Here is a 22,588-nt window from a genome sequence, read left to right on the forward strand (position 1 = left end):
TTGCTGATATGTGAGAAAGGAGAAAAGTATTTCATTTGTCTTGATCCAGTTTCAGTCTAATGTTTCTGTTGAGATGAAACATCCTCGCATGATAATAGGTCTTTGTAAACTTCTGCAAGTAATGAACAAAATAAAAAATTAAAGCAATGGCATCTTCTGTACTTCATCAGTCAAATGCTAACCTAAAGTAGTGCTCCTTGCAGAAATGCCAGAAACTGAACATTTATATAAATTTTTGGCTACGCTTTCAAGCAGACATTAAGCTTCAACATATACAGGACATTTTTCTAGAGGATGAACTAGTATATAAAATAGTATTTTCCCTCAGGTAGCTCATGAAATATATTGTAAGCATTTTTTTGAGTAGTGAATAAAGAAATCCAACTTTAAATGAGCTTTAAAGTAAAACAAGGGACATTGCAGGCTTCGAAAACAGGACATGGAGAGGAACTGTCTTTGGGACTTTAAGATCTCAACATCCCCTCCGATCATATTACCTAAAACGTCATCCCTTTATGTTCTTTGTACCACATTATGCAAGTAATCACTGAATTGCTAGCGCGCTTTTTCTTTCTCCGTCTCTAGTTTCTGTTTCCCATGTTGACCCTATTCTACTTCAGCCGGGTTTATTGCATCCTTATTTAGTATCCTGGAGAGAAAAGGGGAAAGATTCTTTCTTAGAGCCTTTGTGCAGTTTCAGGGACATATTTTGGTTTGTTTACTTCATAAAATGTTGCTGGAGCCATTCACTTTGGCTGACATAAGTGCGAATGATATTTATGAACCGGAGACCCTAGGTTACGTATCCACCTCTTTGACGGTTACAGAGGTGATATTGAAGTAGGAAAGCTGCTTGGGGACAGTTGTATTGAAGCGAGGTTTTGAAGGATGTGTAGGAGTTCGGCAAGGGGACGTGATGCACGAGGGAATTCTAGACAAGAATATGGGTCTTCACAGTTATGAAGAATTTTCACCAAGGAGCAATATGGATTTTTTTTATTGTTTGGAAAATAGGCCGCATGGCAGACATCTGATGATGTAGGATGAACGTGTGTGGGGCGTGTGGGATGACAGGAGTGGGAGAAAGTGGAGACAGAATGTAACTGGAAAGTTTCCTTGAAACCAGCTGATAAAGAATTTTCAGAGTTAATCATCGGATGTGCATTTTAGAAAGAAAATTTGGACAGTCATCTGGCGGAAAGAATTTTATGAAATTGAATCTAAGTTGTGTGTATTTTTTTTAATTTGACATTAAAAAAAGGAATTTTGTATATTCTGAATTGACAGCCAAAGTACTAAGCCTGTTACCCACAGCGTCGGTACTGACATTCCGCGGGAGGATGCTACTGCTCAGTTCAGAGAAATACATGTTCTGTTACTGCGCCCGGAGTTTGATAGACCCGTCTGAGCGACCAGAGAATGGCCAAGTGCCCACACCAAGAAAGGAGTCTTTTTCTAGGAGTATTTCTGACTTAAAGTATGATTTTTGCTCTCTTTCACTTTCATTTTCTCCAAGACAGTAGCTGTGAGTTGCATGCCCGGCATGTTGGGGCGCAGTACTGCGGATCAGGGGCAGTACATAAGTGCCATCCACGTTCTCGAAGACTTTAAACTTCTTCCCCACTCTCCTGCAGCCTGGCGTCCACCCGCAGCTCCTCTGGAACCCCCACGTGGTCCTCGGTCCCTCCCGGGCGCCCAACTTCAGCTCCCCGCGGCGGTGGCGGCTGCCCGTCAGCAGCGTCCCTGCTCCCCAGGCCACCGCGCTCGCACTCCCCCTCCTCTGTCGCCAGATCTTTACGTTTTACGTTATTTCCCTGTGTTCCTCAGCTGCGCTGTAGCCGCTCTGCTCTTCGGCAGCGCGCTTTCTGTTGGGCCTCACCCCCTCTGATGGCCTCCGGGGTATTGTTTCTTTAGACTTTGGAGCTACTGTTACTTGCATACTTTGTAGGCAGTAGAGCCTCTGGAAAAGTCAGGGTTGGTGAAGTACAAATAGTTGAAGTGCAATTTGAGTATGTAAAAATAAACTACTTCAAGCTATTTTAGCTACTAGTGAACTGAATATTATAAATGTATACATCAATAAATACGGGATATTACATATAGGTCTAAATAAAATGTATGAGCAGTGTGTATCTATATCTGTCTTTAGACTTTGGGTAAAAATAAAAATAAATGAAAATTGTTTATATTGGTTTTATCATATAAAAAGATGTTGAGTAAAATAATATTAGTATTTATATTATGTTTTCATTAAAATCACTGTAGCTTCTCTTTTAAATCATGCATATTTTATTACAAGTTGTATTATCAAATGTGGTTATATTTTTTACCTCTTAGCCCATTCCTCAATAATTCATTAACGTTTTAAATTTATTTTTAAGTAATTCTTTTATTATTTTATAAAGCATTTTAGTGAGAATTATATGACAAGCAGTTCTCGTAGGATAAAGACCGCACGTGGGTAAGACTGTGCTGGTTGCTAAGTTACAGGATAGATTATGACTTCTTATCTAAAAACATTGTTGCTGCCCAAAGTCACTCGCTCCATGATTTTTTAAATGTTTTTGAAGATGTTTGAGAAATAAATATCTCTAGTGAGGATTTTTATTTTACTTTTTTGTAAGTATAATACCAAGTTGTTGTTTTTGGTTTTTTTTTTAACTATCATTTAGATGGATGTATTGTAAACGCTTATTTCTTATAGCATCGTAAATCTAGCGCTTACTAATGGAATTCTAGAAATCAAGAAAATTACTATTTTTGTCTATCAGATACATACTACACCAACCAGATCAGGAAAATGATAATTTGGCCATTGAGAGCCCTGCTATTTTGATATATTATTTGATGAATTTATGTTTTTAAGGAAATAGCTTCAATTTAATGTAAATCATTCTAGTTTTAAACCAATTTTCTTCATATGTCTTGGATTGCCAACTACTTTAGCATTCAGATATCCTTGAAATTTCCAGTTGTGACTGACTGTGAGGCATATAGCAGCAGTGTTACGTGGTAAATATGTTAATAATCTAGTAATTAAACAGGAAGATACTCATTTTTCTTTCCGAGCGCTGGGAACCATGCTACTCGGTTGATCTGCACCAGTTTCTAAAGTGAGGTTTTATTTCGGTGACACATCCTTTATGACTTGTAAGGCCATGCAATTGAATCTTGACGATAAAAGAGAAAAAAATACTACTAAAACCACAATGCTAATAACTTGAAAAGGGGAAAGATTGCATTGAGCTTAAGCACTTTTATTCTACAAGAGTGCTGCTCATTAGCACTTATACATCACCATTTAAATTAAATTAGATTAAATTAGTTTGAATCTAAATTACCTGTTTCTGAGTAATTGGGATTTGGTAATTTACTATTAAGTCAATCTGCAAACTATGTCATAATTTAGATTTGATTTTTTTAAATGGGAATACTGCTGGGAATCGTTCTTCAATTTGCAATTTCCATTCGGGTAGGAGACTAGGTGATAAGATAGTTTAAGTTAATACAGAACAGGGGAGAAGAGGGGAGTCCCGGCGCGATGTGTATATGTTTTCATCGCAGGCGTGTTAGCGGTTTGAATGTAGGCGACGGGCCATTTGAGCGCAGGAGGTGGTTAGCTGCTAGGTAACGAGGCACTGACGTGAAGAGGGGCTTACATCTGGTCCGTGCTGTTTGAAAAGTCGGGGTTATACTGATGTGCTGAGAAGCATATCCTTGTGTACCCCCCCCAAGTTACCCCAGAGGACACATATGATTGCTGTTGATGGCTTCCAAACTGTTATAAGCTTAAGGAATTCATCGGCTGTCCGTTAAGACACACTTTTTCCTTTTGTTTTAAGCTGCACCTCTCTTTTGTCGTGAAAACTAGATTGGCATAAGTTTAAGAAGTGGTATTTGATCTCCTAGCCAATATCAATTACACTAATCAGGACATATAAATGTGAGGTAAATAGTAGATGGTACTTCAGACACATACTATTGTAGGGCTACATGGGAAGATTTTATGACAGCTGAAATATAAGACTGGCTGCAACAGGTGCAGATGCTCTAGAGAGTAAGTGAAGAAAGATGTATCAGTCATATCAAGTTTACACTGTAATGCCAGAGTTGAGTAGTAAAAACAGACCGTATTGCTCACAAAACTGAAAATATTTACAGAATATGTACAGGCCCTAAACGGGAAAAGTTTGTTGACTCCTTATTTTAAATATTACTACTAATGTTATTTTTATAAACAATAAGATTGTTAGATAAGATGGCTTATGGGTATAATACGGTTTTCTAAGAAAATGACTTATAAGGAGCCTACCTATTCAGTCTTTCCATTTGTAAAATGAATCTCGCTATTAAAGTTCTCCAATTCTTTATAGAAGAAAGTTTTTAAAAGCCATTGATTTCCCTTCTACATCTAATTAAACTCTTTAAAAAATTTAATGAATTCTTGTTCAATATTCATACAACCGTATAGATATTTTTAGATATTTGCCATTATAATATAATTTGATTTTATAAAGTTCTATGATTTTTATATAACATAGAGAAAACAATTTCATTTCTATATAATCTTCATTATCATTTTTAATACCAAAATAATTTTATCCACGTTTTACAACTCCATGGTATATTATTGGAAATTTGGAGGTTTTAAAAAAGTAATGTAGCAATAAATATTGCTCTCATTTATGTGATATATACATATGATATTCAACATCACTAGCCGTCAGGGAAATGTAAATAAAAACCATGTGAGATACCACTACATACCCACTGCAATGGCTGATGTTAAAAAGAGTGAAAATGTCACGTTTCGGTGAGGATTTGGAGTAACTGGGATTCACATACATTATTAGTGACAATGCGTAATGGTACAGTGACTTTGAAACAATATTGCTTGTTTTATAAAATGTATCCCACATTTACCATATGACTAGCAGCTCTGCTCCTAGTTTGTACACAAGAGAAATGAAAACAGGCCGCACAAAAAGTCTTAATCACAAATATTTATAACGCCATTACTCATGAAATCCCCAAACTGGAAACAATCCATAAGTATATTAACTGGAGAATAGATAAGCAAAATATATATCCATATTATATAATACTCAACAATAAAAAGAAATGAAATGTTATTACGGGCACTGTCATGGACAAATCTTAAAAATACTGTGCTAAATGAAAGAAATCCAACATGAAAATTACATTGTATAAAAATAAAAACTTACTGCTGAAGTTTCAGCTAACTCGATATGTTAGCAATTCACTTTATCAATTATTTGGAGGCTGTTTAAAAACATAGGGTGAATGAGGATACTGTTAAATTTTACCATTCATTTGTCTCTTGATTTGGATTAAGTTCTTGAATAATTACTGGATAGCTTGAATAAAATCATTACAGAAAAGGGAATTTCAAATATATATTTATGTAGGCCAAAGTTTTAAAATTTACTTTAAATGTGACTTGAAAAATCTTGTCATGTTTTCATGGGAATGACCACAGAACCAAAATGGGAACGTGTTGGTTATCTGTAAAGGGCCATGTTCTAGCCGCGTCATCAGCCAATAGGAATCTCCCTAAATTAAAATTGAATTTTAACATTTTAGGGTCAGAAATGGTCCATACATATCCTCAGAGAAACTACCAAATGTAAGGTGTTGTTACTGATTTTGATTCCAGCATGAATGGTTTATAATACGGTGATCCAATTGTCTGGATTGTTGAAAAGCATAGTATTTACAAATGCCATGAAGCATGATCATATCGATTCAGTAAGTTTCAAACTTTCTTTCATTTTGATCTTTCAGATTGCATTTTCACAACACAACACAATTATGGATCTCGTGCAGTTTTTTGTCACCTTCTTCAGGTAATTTGCTTTTATTGACTTCGAATTTGTTAAACCTACAATTTGATATATGTTCTGTCAATCTGTTTGGTAATCTATGAAATCTTTAACCTTAATATATCATATATTATGTCTTGAATAGTTTTACATGCTTAAATATATACCACAGAGCAGAGGAAACATACTTGAAATACACTTTTGCAAGATTATTTTACTGTTGTACCGTTTCATAGTTAGTGGGTTCAGTGGAATGAGGGTAACCTTGTGTCCCCCGTCACATAAGTAATTAAAGCCTGTTTTAATTAACAAAACAGTACATTCTCCATGTTGCTTAGGTACATCTCCTAAATCAATTCAGTGATTTCTTAGGAAATGATCATATGTGCCTAGCAATGTGCTAAAATCTGTAGGGAGTAGGAACAAGCCTGTATTTTATGTTCTCGAAGTGTTTATAATCTGGATGGACTAAATTTGACTGAATAGAGCACCATTCCTAGGACATTAGTTATTTGAGATAGCAACGGTGGGTTCGTAAAAAAGGGTTTCATAATTAAACACCTTTGGAAAATGTATTTACTGAAGTTAAGTACGGCCCTTTTAGTTTTTTAACTTACATTACTTTTGATAGTTTTTAATATGCTTATTTGCAATGTATCTTTCTAAAAGAGAGGGTAGAGTTTGAAGCATTTCTTGAGACATGAAAACTCTTTTCCATGAGATTTAAGTGGAGGAGCACTGGGCTAGGGGAAGAAGCTGAGTGCCCGGGTTATGGCATCTTAGATCCTCTGGACTGGAAGGAGTGTAGGTTTCTTGACATGATTACGATGCACATCGCTTAGGCGGGTCCATTGGGTGCCGTTGTGCAAACTAGACAAATGCGTCCCCTCCTGTGGCGGACACAGCCCCACATCACAGCACACAGCTCTACAGACGGCGCAGTGTGAATCTTCACCTTCACCCAGCAAGGAGGCTGTACTGCCTTGGACAGTAATGAACCTTCCCAGCCCAGCCCAGGTGCCATGCCAGGCCCTTTCCTAAACACCAGGTGACCGTTGCTGTTGATCTGGCCCGGACACCCATACGGCACTTGACTTTCTGATGCCTTCCCCACAGAGGTAGCAGACATTTTCTGTGAAGGCCCAGGTAGTAGACTCACATTTGCAGGCTGTGCGGCCTCTGTTGCGTGTGTGCACCCCAGCGCTCTAGGGCACAGCAGCCACGGCCCGTATGGAAAGGAACGGAGGGGCTGTTCCAGGAAACCTTCATTATGAAAACAGCCGGCGGGCAGAGCACTGCCTGGGACACAGTGCCGCCTCCTGACCTCGCTTATGCCTCAGTGCCTCTAGTGACAGGGACCGCACCGCCTCCCAAGGTAGACTTTTCTGTCTTCAGACAACTAATTGTTCTCCGTAACTGAGATGAGATCTGGGTCCCTGTAATATCTCTTCTAATTCATCCACATGGGCCCATTCCATAGAAAGCCTAATCTCTCATCTCCACTTACAGCCCTTCAGTTTTCCACACTATTTTCTCAGATTTATCCATTCCCTGTTTACTTGTCCATTTCTGCCCTCAACACCTTTGCATGGTGGTCACTTTGCTCTGGGAACAGTCACGTTTGTCTCTGTCCCTTGAAAATTTGTAGTTTCCAGAATTGAACGCTATAAACATATTTACCACCAACAGGAGTGCAAAGTCTATTCATGCTGTATGTCCCTTAAAAGTGAAATTTGAGGAAACATCTTAAATTGAGTTAATGTTTTATGACTTTCTACTTCTGAATATAAATGGGTTTTAAGGCTATTAATTATGTTATGTCTTTGGAAAGTATTAGAAGTTAGAATCAAATGAGCATTATTTAATGCATCAAAGTAAAACTTTTTGCGATGCAGAATAGTGTGGATGGAAATATACTGTTTAAGGTTTTGGTTGAAGCTTTTGAATTTGTGCGCATATTTAAGTTTAATCGTTCTTTTATTGAATAAAAGAAAGCTAGCGTTAATGTGTGCCATGTCTTAGAGATGGTCTTATTATGTTGTCATCATGGACAAAGTGGAAAAAAATATACTAATGATTGTGTGAGATAAAACACATTTGACGGGGCATTTTTTTGTCATTTAAATCTGTTTCAGTAGTGAAATGTAAATTAGTATTAAAATTGTCTCATTGTTAAGAAAAATCATGGACAGAATATTTTGAACTTTATTTAGTTGTGTGCTTTTTTTGTTTAATAAGGCCACTGATAAGTTTTAAAAGAGAGTTTCAAAGAGGCCAGCATTTGTGGACACCCTTCAGTCGGGCCACCATGACTGCCAGTTCCTAACCGAGCCACTGAAGCAGCAGAGAGGGACGTGTCAGCTTTGGGTGTAGCCACGATTCTATGGAGGCCGGTTCACAAACTGTCAGTTTTCTAACTCTTTGTATTGGGTATAGTTCTGTGAAACCAGACAAATTGCCTGCTTCCAGAATACAGTGGTGGGACAGGCACAGGGACATTCCCATTCCCAAAGGGAGGACTCTGAAGGAAGGAGGCAGTGATGGGTCCTAGCGTGTCGCAAACCCAAGGCAGATCCCATGAGCTCTTTAGACCAGAGAAGTCCTCTTTGGCTTAATGCTGTACCTCAGGGCCCATTGGGGTGTCAGCATCACCCCACAGCTCTGTGGAGGAGCCCTGCCCCTTCAGTTGGTGAGATGGCCCTGACCCTAAAGCACTGGGCAGTGGTATCCTGGTTCCCCCCAAACCAAGGAGGCTTCACCCTTTGAAACAGGAGAACTAGTCTTGCTCCCCAGGTAATCTTAATTACCTCCTAAATCCCCTGACTCCAAGTATAGACACATTGAATGTTAGGACTTCAACATAGAGATTGGATCAATACAATTCAGTCATAGTAAGGAGTATAAAGTTCATTTTGTTCCAATATTGTTTATAGCATTTGCATTAAGTTTTCTGTTACTTGAATTTGAAATCATCTCAACTACTAGTGCATCCTAAGATATAGTTGGTTCTTGCTCAATAACCCCCAAAAGTCTGTACCACTGTGTGCTATGAACATACTGTTTTCTCAGTTTCACCCCGGAGGCTTTGTCAATTTTTCATCTTTGATAACTGAAACAAGTTTTGTTTTTGCAATGTATAGGTTGGGCTTTTTTTGCATTCTAAGTTTATGATTTTATTTTTTAATATTTTACTTAGTTAAAAAAATCCTTCAAGTGTTAGGAAAGCATTTTTTTAAATCTTTGAAAGATATTTTCCAGAATAGCAGTAATTAGGGAGAAAATTGCTTTTTAAAATAATACATTTTTATATTTCAACACAGTTCCCTAGTTTGTAACATTTTTAGTTGAAATAAAAGATTAATATGCCCAAATCCTCTTTTAAAATATGTATTTAAGACTCGATTTTTATGATCAATTAACCTCAAATTGCTGTAAAATAGTGACAATATTATCTCTTTTTGCATTTGGCCGACTAGATTACCACCAGAGGGTATTTCTTTGTCTCTCGAAGCCTGCTTTACAATACAATATATACCACACTGTGCTACTTGTATTGAATTCTCTTTAATTTTCCCTAAATGAGAATATCTAATGAGCTCCATGTTTTCTTATTTTAAGAAGCCTTTCCATAGTGACCATTCTATGAAGGTTAAAATCGAATTATTGAGCTCTCTCTCCCTCAGTCCTTGTGCTTTTCTTTCCCCCCCATAGCTCATCTCCTTGCTTTTCAGTGTTTCCTTTCTTCCCTTCTTTCCTGTTTCATTCCCACTGGGGGCCTCACTGCAGGACGATGAACCTTTCATACCTTTTGATACTATTAGAGGGCATTTTTAATGAAATCCCAGTTACCCCCTGCCCCGTACCCCTACCAGGGAGCTGTAAGACTCGCATGTAATGTAATAGGAAGAGATCTGAGGAAAGCGATGGAACATTTTCCCTGGTGGACTTACCACCGTCCCAGGTTCTCCAGTGCTGGCGGTTAACGTTGCTCGTAAGAATTCTGGCTTAAGAAATACATCAGGGAGAAGCTAACTGGAGCAGCTGGACCCATATGTATCAGTCATTTTGTGAAGGGAGTGTTCCTCCCTCCCAAAGTCCGGTGGGCAGAGGGGAGCCAGCGGAGGGGACAGGGCACTGCTCCATCAAGGAATCCCCACTGATGGAGAGAGAGCCTGTCGTTCTTCAGGCCCCAGGGTGTCGCAGAGACTGGGAGTGTCTTTTGGTCGCCAGAGGATGAGGGTAGCTTTTCACCTATGCTGGGTAAATTTGTCAAGCTATTTTGTTTGTTTGCTTTTTTATCAAGCAAGTGTTCTTAAAAACTGGTTTTTGTTTTAAATATAGATATTTAAAAAGAACTATAATTTTTATTTGCAGTATAATTTATTACAAATCAAGAACACTTATAATTTATAATCTTGCTAAAAAGCTAATAATGCCAAATAAGACATTCAATGCCAGAAAAATTATAAGATATTCAAATCAATTAAGGAACCAATTCCATTTGTTTAGAAAAAGTTTAATGACACATACTACTTGCCAGGAACTGAGATCTATTTCATTGAGTTTTTAATATTTTGAGAGATTATTAGAATATTATGGAATATTTTCTTAAATTATTGATTGAATTTTACCAACCAATTTATTTATATCATCCTGAGCTCTAATCTAATATGAATTAGCATAGAGAGCGTTCACTGCAAACCTCTAAAGTATATACATATCTTCTCTCCTGGATGTTGAAATTATGAAAACGGAACATTTTTATGCTGGATTTCCACATCATTATAAAAGTGGCACTGTGCACGTGAGTCATGAAATTTAGATCAGAAAGACTGTCATTTCCTCTGGAGAAATTCAGCAAGTCTTCACTCTCTTAAATTGAATCTCTGTCATGTAACTGTTTTGAATGAGAAGTATTGTGAATTACAGATTATCAAACAAAAATATTTTTGCTGTTTAATCTGTATGTAGTTATTTAATACAAGTGAATTTTGAGACACATAGTGTTGTCTACTACAGATATTCTGAAAGGACCAGTTGACAAAATTTGTGCCCAACTGAGTGTGAGGGATGAGAAAGCTGGATGTGCCGCTGCATTTTAGCCGCAGTGACGGTGAAAGGCAGAAGGCGGGGCCGGGCAACTGAATGCCCCTTCACTTAGGCGTGTTCCTTAGGCTCTCCCTGAGTTAGCTTTCTCATCTTTTTCCCTGAATCCTCATTGAAGGATAGGTTTTTATTGACTTTTAGAGAGAGGAATGAAGGGGGGGAGAAACGTCAGCGGGGGATGGAGCCCCCGGCCTAGGTGTGGCCCTGACCGCGAGCTTCCACATGAGCATGTGGCACTATCCATGGTGTGTCATGTGGGATTACGGTGACTAAAGAAACAGCGCACCAGCACACCATAGTGCTTGCTACATGCTACTCAATAGATGCTGGTCTTATCTTAATGGATGTTATCAGGAGCTCAGTTTGGACATGGTAGGTTTGAGGTGATGTATCTATAATGTTAAGATTCTTAAGTGTGTAATGGTAGGACTGAATTTCAGGTCACTAGATCCTTGGACTTTATCTAAGTACCGTTTCTCAACAATGTTAACATGGATATAACAAAGGAAGTGTAAGCACCGTAGTAATAATTCAGACCAGAACAGGCTTTCTCAGCATTATAAGCATCTTGATCTGGAAAAACCTTGGGGTTGGGAGGCTGGCGCTGGCCTGTGTATCATAGGATAGTAACCGGCATCCCATCCGATGCCCACCAAATGGTAACAACCAAAAATGTCTTTGGACACTGCCACGTGTCCCCTGGAGGACACAACTCTCCCAACTGAGAATTACTGGAGCCGAGGGAATCATGTGGGCTTCAAGTATAGAAAGAAGTTTTAGCACACAGAAAAAGGAGTCAGTGTAGCCCAGAAAACAGAAGCAGCACTGATAGATGAGGACAGTTTAATAGAAGGATATGTTCATAGCTTGAACTAGCTAAAAATAGAAGGCACTGACTTGTAAGGCAGCTTCTCAGCTCCGAGTATTTAATTAGGAGCTGGGTCACTATCAGAATTGTGCTGAGAATTTCTTTTCTGGGAGGGAGTTTGAACTAAATAAACTCTTAGATGCCCACATTTTGGCAGGTCTGTCTGATGATACAGATTTTGAAAACCATTGCAAGCGAGGCCGTAGTTGAAGCCATGAAAATAACTGAGCCCTCTCTTGGAGAGCAAGAGAAGATAACAGCATGGTTGCTGTGAACTGGGTTTTAATTGAGAAGAGGGCATCCGGAGTGCAGCCTGCCTTCGCTGACCCTGTAATGTGTCAGGAAGGATGCAGGGAGACCAAGAAAATAATGTATCCAGACGGAGTTTCAAAGAATGAATGATTGGTATTGTCAATGTGATTGACAAAAGACCAGTGTATTTGACTACTTGAAAGTCATGGTGAGGACGGTATCCTCTAAAGTGTTCAATGTTATATAAACATTAATCTTTATTAATATTAACATTTTTATTAGCACACAAGCCAGATGCCAGATTCTAAAGAGTTAAATGAAACTAGATTATGAGGAAGTTGACAGGGAGGTGGGCACATTGACCATGTGCTCAGGAAAACACAAGAAGCGACGGTCAGTAAAGCAGCCTTGCTGTTTCTGTTCTTTAGGAGGTATGGGACTTGAGCACTTTGGAAAATCTAAATTAGTATGAGAAAAGTTTGTAAACATTAGGAGAAGAGATAATTATATAAAAGATAAAAAAGTAGGTACCTCAGTGGTTTGGAAAGGTTAGGGTCATAGGCTTTTAAAAAATTTTTCTTTATTTTTATAAACCTACTTCCTTTGATCATCAAGAAAGAATTAGAAAACGGGTATGGAAATAGAAATGTGAGACAGTGGGTAAGCTCCCAGCAGAGGGGGAGGGGAAGAGTTTGAGGCTTACGTAGTGGGGTTTGAATTTTAACACTACCTGCTCCCTGTGTGACTATAGGCAATTTACTTTGAACTCTGAGCATTGACTCCTTCTTTTCTAAAAAAAGGATAACACATGTTCTATGGAGTGTTCCTGGAGAACTAAATTCAATGATCAATGTAAAGTTTGTAGCACAGTACCTGGGAGGTTTTCAGCACTCGGTGGACAAGAGCTAGAATTGTCACTGTCATCGTCATTGAAGGATATGCTAAGATTTCTTCAGCTGAGGCAGTGAGGAAAAATATATTAAGGCCTTGACAAGCATGGAAAGTGTCAGAAATTGCACTGCTTACAAGGGAATTGATTGATGAAGACAAGGATCTTCAGTTCAGGAGAAGACCAAGATTTTTATAGCGACCAGTGAATTTGTAGTGACTCAGGTCTGCTCACTTCTGGGGTTTTTCACAGCTTCATCTCTGAACCACAGAGCAAAGGAAGAGAAAATAAACATTGCTACAGGGTTCGGATTGATTAATAGGATTCACAGAAATCTTTTATTTAGATATTTGTCAGTCTCAAATTGCTGCTAACCAAGTATCCTGTATTATCATAGCTTATTGCCTATTGTACCCAATATGTATAGACCACATGTATAAACATTTAACTGAATAATTTCTTATTTTAAACATCAGCGTATACTGGGGTTTCTGAACTTCAGCACTACTGACATTTTGGACTAGATGATTCTTTGTTGTAGGGGGCAGTCCATCCTGTGCATTAAAGGAGGTTCAGAAGCATCCCTGGCTCTGCTCACTAGATACGAGTTGCTCCCCTCCCAGTTGTAATAATCAAAACTGACTACAGACATTGCCACATGTCCCCTGCAGGTGGACAGGAGGCTAAAATCATCTTCAGTTGAGAACCTCTGACATACTCTCATACCTAAAATAGTTGCTAATAAAGATGAAATAAATGAATGAACATGTGAAATTTGAATTTATATAGTTGCCAATATAACTCAATGATTTTAAATAGAGTTCTGTTTCTTCATAAGACCAATAGAATTATAACTTACATTTCTTCTGACAAAGAAAATCTTAAAGGTAGACTAAAATGTATAGCAGGAAATCTAAATAATTCTTCTACCTGTATACTTCAATTTTACTTGAGAATATTTTCAACACCAATTTATCCTTTTATGCTTGAATTCTTTACCAAGACAAAATGGTTACTTCTATAGATACAAGGTGGTACATAAGGAGGTTTATAGTCCGTATGGAAAATAATATGATAAGTAATAATATATGAATAAACTCTGTGTTTCGCGTACTCACAACTGTAACCCTACTTTTACCCCACCTTGTATATACTTGAATCCTCTACATGTTCTTTTATTCCATATATTAAATGTTTTAAGCAGAGATTATTTGTGTTTTATTTTCCAGTTGTTTTTTATCCCTATTATTGGTGGCTGCTGTGGTCTGGAAGATCAAACAGACGTGCTGGGCTTCTCGGCGGAGAGAGGTATCGGTAACAGCATTCCCTCTTTTGTTTAAAGATTCAAGCAAACATCTGGGCCTCTATTGCTTACTTAACATGCTCCTTTCAAATATGGGTTTTTACACCCATTTCATTTTATTGAGGTTGAACAAATCAGTCTTGTATTTTTTAGGCTTCAGAATGAACTTTACCACAGTCGTTCTAAGTCAGTATGCGTAGAAGCTTTGGTTAGCTATAAAATGCTTTTTTGAATCGTGTTAGAATTTATAGTGAATACAGATATTCTGTTGATAAAATGATCTGCAGTCTCTTATTTAGGTAATTAGTTACACTGTAAAACCATAATTTATTTTAATTAATGTCTGTTGCAATTTCAAAGAAAATTCTGAATGACAAATATTTATTTTTGGTTTTTGTTGCCCAGATTTTTGTTTTTGGAAATCAGACCTTTCCCACCTCATGACTGTCTGGTAGTGCAAGTAAATTTGAAGTGCACCTCAACCTGATACATTCCTGTATCAGAATTGATTATGTATGGTTCGTGTCATCCTAAAATTGATAGAAAACCTAATACTCTTCTAGAACAACTGATGATATAAATAAATTAGACAAATACAGTTTCTTATTAGCTAATTGAAAGAAAACGGAAATATAATAATCTGAGGAGCATACGTATGTATTGGGTTTATTGTTCTATACCTCATACAATAAAATGTTCCTGTTTTAACAGCGTTATATTATATTAGTATTAATACTAGTTTTCAATTATTAGTATTCTCTTTGCTGTTGCATTTCCTAGTATACGCTTATATATATAGTTTTGTGTAACAATATAAATCTGTACTATATTTACTTACCTACTTTTTCCACATGCTAAAAGATTATATTATATTCCCAGGCATTTAAAAGCAATCCAGAGTATTCTAAGTTATAGAATTAGTGAGTTTTTCTTAATGATTCTCTTTTTTTCAAACATCCATCATAGCCCAGTGCTTACCTATAATATATTTACAGCTTTGGCACCCCTCCCCACAAACTGATTATTTATCCCAACCCTCTCTGTCTCTCTGATTTTGATATGTGGCCGGTGCAATATCAATGAGTATTGACTTGTTATGACCCTATGATAAAAGGAATCCAGTTGAAAAGGAAGCTATTAAGCACAAATAGATAAATATTTGGCAAGAAGTAGAATTTTGCGTGGGGATAACCAAGGAACACCCATGTTAGAGAGTCTGTTAAGGTGGAATTATAGATTCATGAAGGGAAAACAGTGGTGGGCCGGCAGTGTTAATGAAGGCCTTTTTGAATGGAATAAGATAAATGCATTTATGTCCCTAATCATTAGAAAAGAAGTGAGGATTAATTAAGGATCCTGGGTTCCCACTTCATTATGACTAGCAACGTTTAAATATCCGGTTTCTAAAGTTTATAAAATGCAGCTGTATAATTGTGGGATCGTGAAAAGGTGAGTGTACGACTCTGACATTAGCTGGCTTCTGAATTTGGGTACGTGGTCTCACTGAATTTTTTTCCTCTAAAGGTCAAGGATGGTGCTATGTAACTAATTCCCAGTTGGAGGTTCCTGCAACTCTAGGAATGTTTGTGCGTAATAACCAAAGTTTAGAAACAGTATTAAGTATTTGAGAAGACTAGTGTGAAAAGTTTATCTATTAAACTCAGACTTCTCAAAATGATAAATTGCTTTTGGTTAATATCATATCACCTCCCTGTAGTAGTAATGCTGTTTATTGCATGCTATCAGAAGCTCTGGGAAGCTGATATTATTTTAATCTAAAAATAAAAATATGAATTTATCTTTTGATTGAAAGTCCAGACTCTCCAAATATGTGTTGCACATGGAGAGAACGGGGAAGAAATAGGAAGGGAATAGAAATAGCTGTCTAACCTGTGCTTCTGAATATCACCATGTCCTCGTGGTCCCTTGGTGCCTCAGTACAGCCCCCTCTTTCCAAACCTCCTCTAGCTAGTCTTTCTTAAAGAATATATTATTATTATACTAGACCTGCATTTAATTTGCTACCCGTACTGAAATACAAAATCTGTAAAAATCCATCTTGTTAAGAGATCATGGTATGTTACAATATAATACGTTAAAAAGTATTGTGAGGAATTGCCTCAAATTGAATTTTATTAAATCCTTTCAATACAAAATTCTAAATGTCTTAGAAACTGTTCTTATGTTGATGTCCAAAGTAAAAATGTCATTATTTAGGTGACTATCAGAGATCTATTATTAGATAATAATTTTTATATTGTTAAAAGATTGTCATTTTGGTCTTAAAAGCCCAAAGACTTTTAACTACAGTAGTTGCAGCTTATATGATAATACCGATTATAGACTTTATGTGAATGGGAGTAAAAATATGTTTTTATCTGATCTTCTCTTAATTTAGTTTTAATTATTACATTAACACTAATATTCCCCCAAAAGATCCCCGTTTTTGTGTGTGTATGTTGTTGTTTTTTTTATTGTGGATATGTTACTTTCTCCAAAACCTTAACATGGGCAATTCTTATAAACCTACGAGGACCGTTGAGATGAGTAGAATAGAAATTTATCTGTAACAGTAAATGAAAATTATTTAAAGGATTTTTCTTTTTAGTATTTCTGAAATTTTGTTACAGGAATTGTATTATTTGCTTTTCTAAATATAAGGACAATTTTATAATGAAAATAATCTTTGGACATTTTTTAATATATTGTGTTAATTCAACCAGGCAAATTGCTTTTTTTCTAAAAAAAAAAAGAAAATACAGTTTGCATCTTTGGTTTCTCAGAAACACACAAATGTCTTTTCTGTGGTATAATTTTAATATTGGAAGGCTACTATTAATGTTAGGCCTTTTGAATAACACCTCTGAGAATTCAGCAGCTCCAAAAGACAGAAATGAAACTACAAAGGACTTCAGTTTTAATATTACCTCTTCATATAGAACTTCCGAACTCACTTCTATGACAACTCTATAAAGAACGTGAAGGGGGGTGAGGGGGGCGTGCTAATGAATGGAAACAATAAATGGATATTGACCAGTGGAAATATTGTGATTCAGTAGAAGGCTGAGTTCATTGTTATAGCTTGTGCTTATTACAAAGGTATGAAAACATGAAGTTTTAATGGCACATTCAATTTTAGGTAAATAGTTATTACATTACAAAAACATTTGTTAGCAGCAAGTATATGTTAAAAGGAGTCACTTAAAATATTGTTGTGCTTCATAACCTTAATTTTTGAAGTGAAATTTGAGTTTTTAATAAGTATTATAACTCTCCTGCACATTTTACAATCACACAGCTAAAATCCAGATTTGGATTTAGCATTATGAACCTGAAGCTTGAGTTAAAATTAGTAAACTAAAACTTAAACTAATAAATTACAAGTAGGATTTTCTAGAGACAAGTATATTATTTCCTTCTATATTTGTTCTATGGGCAGAAAATCAAAGAAGATGTGGCAATAAGTTACACTTTACTAAGGAAATGTCATGGGTTAATAGTAAAATATTCTCTGAGATGCTATATTTGTGATAATTGGGTTCTCATCAAAATATTATTAAGGTAATGAAGCAGTTTTGCAAAGTGAGTTACTCTGCTTCCTTAGACACCCAACTTGTGCAGAGCGAGGGGAGTGGGCAGCGTGAAGAGAGTAATGAGAAATGTTATTTTGGGTGGAGAAATTAAAATTAATTATTAGGTACTGTATGAAACTTCTTGTACAATATGTCAGCACTTTAAGAATCTCATTTTATATAATGTTTAAACATTTTAATACCTAGATAAAGCTTTCTACAAAACATGTTCTTTTGTAAAAAAAAAGCAAGTTTTTAACCATTAATAATTAATGCGCTCATATAAATGTCGACCTTTGTAGCTAATGGCCTCACTGTTAACTTATTTTTGCTTATAATTTTATCTTATTGAATTGCAAAATATAATGATCACTGTTGCTTTAATTTTTTCACGTTATCCTCTAAGACTAAAAATTAAGATATGCTTTTTACTGAGTAATGCTTGGTATGTATTTCTAATGCTTCTAGTTGTCTAAATCACACACACACACACACACACATTATGTACATGGCAATGTTAAGAATCACCAAGATTATCTTGGTTCCTGGGAATGGTTTTTGGTAAAGAAGGACGATTGTATTATTTCATAATTATAACACAAACAAATAACTAAACTTTAGGAAAGGAGAGGAAACATCTAACATTTTGGAGTTGGCCATTTTACAAAAATAGTATTCAACCCTCACATTAGAAGATATATATTATTTCCCTTTTAGCTGTATAAGGGATTTGAGGAGAGTTGAGTGCGGTGCCTCAAAGCTTATAATTAGTAAAAGGAAGGGCTGTGATTTTAAATGAAGTCTGTCAGATTCCAAAGCTCAAGCTCTTTGAGTAATACAAGGAACATCAGAAATAGCCTGAGTTTCAGCAGGTTTGATTCAATAGCTGACTACCGGTAGTATAACCTGTGAATGTTTGTTGTAGGGAGAATATGTTGTATTTTATCTAATATTGTGACACAGTCGATCATTATTTGATGTAACAGAAAGAACAGACCGTGCCAATTAAATTCTCTCCCAGTACTCTCTTACCACTAAGAATATTTATTTTATACTTACTGAAAGGACTTTTAGAGAAGTCCTTCGATACAGATTTTATTACATCATTCACATATCTACATTGAAAGGAAAGTTGAAGCAAATTAAATTGGCTAAGGTATTACTAAAACTTGTCCACAGAGTCCAACTTTCCATAAATCACTTTTTGATTCAGGTGAAAGTGTTTTGTGCGTTTCACGTAGTATCATTGACTGCAGTAATCAAGTTTGTGTTTTGCAGGCAATGACAACTCTGTCATAACTGCCATCTGGCTAGCAGTGGTTGTGCAGTTTCTCAATTGTGCGACACATCAGATTTCAGAGATATTAAAATGTGAAAACAAAATGTGTCTTATAATCAATAAAATATGGTGGGGCCTACTCAATAAGGTTTATAGTACTAAGTAAGTTCATGCAGGCTAAGCTCTCACCCCACTGCCTTTTACTTTACCCCACTTCAACAAATGTTAGCTGTTTTTGTTGTTGACGTGTAACATAAAGAGTGATTGACATTTTATTATGCATTAGTATTAGTAAGAAAGCTCCTCTACATCTGTTATTTCTTCTCCTCTATATTGACTTTGACACAGTGGTTCTCAATCAGTAGCCCCTTAGAATCACCTATAGATCTTAAAAAATATATTGATATCTCTGAATTCCCCTTCTCGGTTCCACCCGCACCAGACCTATACATCAGAATTGAGCCTCAGCTTGACGGGCTTATTTTTAAAGCCTGCGATTGATTCTAATATGCACCATTGGCATTGAGACTCTGCTTTGGCTTTCACTCTTGGAGTGATGGAAAACCATCGAAGGGTTTTCAACCGAGGAATTAAGTGATTTGAGTAAGGATCTGATTTTAAACTGGTAATTCTGATGCTGTGTTGCGAATAGACTATAGGTAGACGACTGTGGACACAGGGAAACTAGTAAGGAGGTTACTTCCATACTTGGTAAAAGATAATGATAGCTCAGCTGAAGAGGTGGAAGGGGGTATGGCGAAGGCGATTAGATTATGGATATGTTTTTTAAAAATAATACCAGGATTAGACAGATGTGGAGGTGTGAGAACAAATTAAGCCAAGCATGACTTCAGGGTTTTGCCTGAGCAGCTGTAAAGACAGAGTTGGTGTCTCCTGAGATGGAGTTGATTGCAAGTAAAATTGGTTTAGGGATAGGAGTTCAGTTTTTACATGTTAAGTTTGAGACGCCCGTGTCATCCAACTAGACAAGTCAAGGGGGCTCTGCCATGAGAAAACATCTCATCAGGAGAGATAAGTTTGGGAGTCTCAGTACAAAGGTGACATTTAAAGCCATGGGACTGGATGGTGTCACCAAGGAATAGGAGTAATCCCTGAGGCATTTCAGTTTAATGTCACGGACTGAGTGTTCGTGTCCCCTCCTGAATGCATAGGTGTAGCCATAAACCTCAAGTGTGATGATATCTGCGGATGAGGCCTTTGGGAGGTATGTAGGTTTGCATGAAGTTGGTGGCAACATGATAGGCTTAGCTCCCTGTAGAAAGAAGAGGAGACACGGAGTGCTTTCTCTCTGCTGGTACCCAAAGAAGAGGCCCTGGGAGCTCATGGAGCGAGGGCGCCTGTCTGAAAGCCAGGGAAGTGGCCTCTTCCAAGAACCTCATCTGCCAGCACCTTGATCTTGGACTCCCCAGCCTCCAGGACTGTGGGAAATAAATGCCTCTTGTTTAAACCACCCGGTCTAGTGCAAGAAGTCAGAGGAAAGGCAAATAAGCAGCAAAGAAGTCTGTGCAGCTGGAGGAAACCTGAGTGAATGTAGACTCCTGGAAGGTGAGGAAATGCTGTGTAAAACAGGACAGGGGTTATTGACTCTCTTACAATTTACCTTAAAATACATTTTCCTGACCTTGCAAAGCCTTCTAAGATATGACACAAAAAGCATAAAATTATAATTGAAAATTGACCGTCAGATTTAACCACTTGGAAGAAATTGGTGACCCCGACAAGAGCAATGTTGATTGACTGATGGCCGCCAGAGCGCGATGGAAGTGCGGTTAACAGAGAATGGAGGAGATGACTCCCAGAATCCCAGAAGGGCAGCAAGGCGAGCTCCATACACCCGCAACCGTACTGACAAAAACCAGCAATTGGTGAGAATTATTTGAAAAACAAGTAAACCTCAATTTTCAATCTCGAATCTGTTCTGAGTGTATATAACCAACAAAAAAATTGTCCAAGAAAATCTACTAAATCTCAGGTCGGAAGAATGAGGGTGTAGTATTCGAGCTATGACCTGCTCTCGTCCTACTTCCTCTCATGAGACTCAGCGTCTCTCATCTGCGACCCCAGCCCTGCCCAGGCCTGTGTCACAGGCTCTGCTCCAGGTAGAAGCAGCTGAGATCCGAGGCTCTCTTCTCCAAGGTGGCAGCACTTCCTAAACTGACCTGTAGACTCAGTGTGATCCCTGGGTGCACACCAACTGGCTTCACTGCAGAAACTGATGGGTAGATCAGAAAATTCATGAGAAAAATGTGAAGGACTCTGAAGAGCCCAAACAATCTTGAAAATAAGAACAAAGCCCCGAGACTCACTTCCTGAACTCAACTTGCTACAAAGCTTAATCAGTTTGGCGTGCTACTGGCATAAGGCTGGACGTACAGATCAATAGAATAGAATTGAGAGTCTGGAGATTAAATCCTTACATTTACAGTCAATTGATTTTTTCCAAGGGTGCAAAGATAGTTACATAGGGGAAAGATTACTCTTTCAACAAATGATGCTGGGCAACAACTGGTCACCTGCAAAAGAATGAAGCTGGACCCATACCTTACACTATCCATAAAAATTAAGTCGATAAGGGATCAATCTACCTGCACGTAAGAGATTAACTATAAAACCCTTAGAAGAAAAGACAGGGATACATTTTCCTGACCTTGCAAAGTCTTCTACGATATGACACAAAAGCATATGCAACAAAATAAAAAAAAATTAATAAACTGGAATTCATCAAAATTAAAAACTTTTATACATAAAAGAACATCAGGACAATGCAAAGAATGAGAAAATGTTCTATCTGATAACAGACACGTATCTAAATATTTAAAGAACCCTTACAACTCAATAATAAACGGATGTTACAGTGAGACAGAGACAAAGGATTATGAACAGGCATTTCTCAATACGAGATATATAAATGGTCATTAAACATGTGAAAAGAAGCCCAGAAACATTAAGCATCAGGGAAATAAAAATATAAGACAGTGAAATATCACTTAACACCCATTAGGATGGTTATGATCGATAATATTGCATATTATTATTCACCAATAATTGTCACCACTAGCCATCAATATTTACTAATAAGTATCACCAGTTATCACCAATAATAAATGATAATAAATGGAGTGATGATGTGGAGAAATGTAATGTCTTAGACATTGTTGGGTGTGTAAAGTGGTGCAGCCACCTTGTAAAACAGTCTCTCAGTTCCTCAAAAGGTTAAAGTTTCCCCCTCGCCCTCCCGTCAAATCAAGCATGGTTTTTGTTCCTTTTATTTGTTTGCATTTTGTTTTGATATCTATTTTTTAATAGGTGATATGTCTGTGTTTCAAAATTGAAAATGTGCACCCCATTCCCTAGTCACCCAACTCTCTCCTGCCCAGAGCCGGGCAGTGTCATCAGGTTTTGTGTGTGTAGTCATTTGAAGTGATTTTATATGTATACAGGTAAATGTGAACATA

The 22,588-nt window shown here is 37.2% G+C and overlaps 1 protein-coding gene across 1 annotated transcript in view; it reads left to right on the forward strand.

Annotated features, from left to right (window-relative positions):
- ATRNL1 (attractin like 1) overlaps window positions 1-22,588 on the forward strand; it is a 350,792-nt gene that overhangs the window by 106,120 nt on the left and 222,084 nt on the right. Inside the window, exons 25-26 of the mRNA XM_087823974.1 lie at window positions 5,806-5,867; window positions 14,188-14,266. Of these exons, the coding sequence (XP_087680100.1) occupies window positions 5,806-5,867; window positions 14,188-14,266 (141 nt within the window). The remainder of the gene's footprint in view (window positions 1-5,805; window positions 5,868-14,187; window positions 14,267-22,588) is intronic.

The sequence above is a fragment of the Miniopterus natalensis genome, chromosome 14 (genome assembly GCF_054644295.1).
Source record: "Miniopterus natalensis isolate mMinNat1 chromosome 14, mMinNat1.hap1, whole genome shotgun sequence".
Lineage (NCBI taxonomy): Eukaryota > Metazoa > Chordata > Mammalia > Chiroptera > Miniopteridae > Miniopterus > Miniopterus natalensis.